This window comes from Neopelma chrysocephalum, unplaced genomic scaffold (assembly GCF_003984885.1).
Source record: "Neopelma chrysocephalum unplaced genomic scaffold, ASM398488v2 Primary Assembly neopelma1_96913, whole genome shotgun sequence".
Taxonomy (NCBI): Eukaryota; Metazoa; Chordata; class Aves; order Passeriformes; family Pipridae; genus Neopelma; species Neopelma chrysocephalum.
Window position 1 is genome coordinate 5,446 of NW_020925556.1, and position 937 is coordinate 6,382.

A 937-nucleotide genomic window follows, 5' to 3' on the forward strand; every position below is an offset into this window, starting at 1 on the left:
TGCCCTCAGGAAGGTAACCCCCAAAAATAACACCCCAAAAACACCCCAGAAAAAATTGGGTTATTCCCCAAAAAAACCTGGATAGCCTTCTCCCAATAACACTCCCAAAAAAACTGGATAATACCCCAAAATTCCTTGGATAATCCTCCCCAAAACATACTCAAAATCCCTGGATAATCCCCCTAAAAATACCCAAAAAAACTCTGGATAACTCCCCAAAAATCCATGGATAATCCTCCCCAAAATTGCCCCAAAAACCCCTGGATAACACCCCCCAAAAAACTGGATAAACCCCCCAAAAAACACACCCAAAAAAACTGGATAACACCCCAAAATCCCTGGATAACTCCCCCAAAACACCCCAAAAAACGTGGATAATCCCCCCAATTCCCTCCCCCAGCAGCTTCAGGATTTGAGGGGGGGTCCTGTGCCCCCCCCAAGACCCCCCTGACCCCCCAAATTTCCCCCCACAGCAGCTGCAGGAGTCGGGGGGGGCCCCGTCCCCCACCCGGGACGAGAACGAGACCCTGAAGGCGAAAGTGGAGTCGCTCAAGGAGGAGCTCGAGCTCAGCAAGAAGGGTAGGGGGGCTTTTGGGGGGGCTTTGGGGGGTCCTGGGGGGGATTTAGAGGGGTTTAGAAGGGTCCTGGGGGGGATTTAGAGGGGGGTGGGGGCAGTTTTTGGGGGGCTGGGGGGGATTTAGAGGGGTCGGGGGCCCCGCCGGCCCCCCCCAGGCCCCCCAAATGCCCCCCTGTGCCCCCCATGGCCTGCACCTCGTTCTCGGCCTTCTCCAGGGCTGGGGGGGACAGGGGGGGTCATGGAGACCCCAAAACCCACCCAGAGACCCCCCCAGATTCCCCAGGACCCCCCCTGACAACCCCAAAATTCCTAGACCCCCCCCAGATGCCCCAGACTCCCCTCAGCCCCCCCAGACCCCCC

At 57.8% G+C, this 937-nt stretch overlaps 1 protein-coding gene across 1 annotated transcript in view; it reads left to right on the top strand.

The window, feature by feature from the left end:
• BCAP31 (B cell receptor associated protein 31) overlaps nucleotides 1-609 on the top strand; it is a gene marked incomplete at its 3' end in the record, with an annotated part of 3,657 nt that extends 3,048 nt beyond the window's left edge. Inside the window, exon 5 of the mRNA XM_027670559.1 lies at nucleotides 474-609. Within this exon, the coding sequence (XP_027526360.1) occupies nucleotides 474-609 (136 nt within the window). The remainder of the gene's footprint in view (nucleotides 1-473) is intronic.
• Between the last annotated feature and the right edge of the window lie 328 nt (nucleotides 610-937).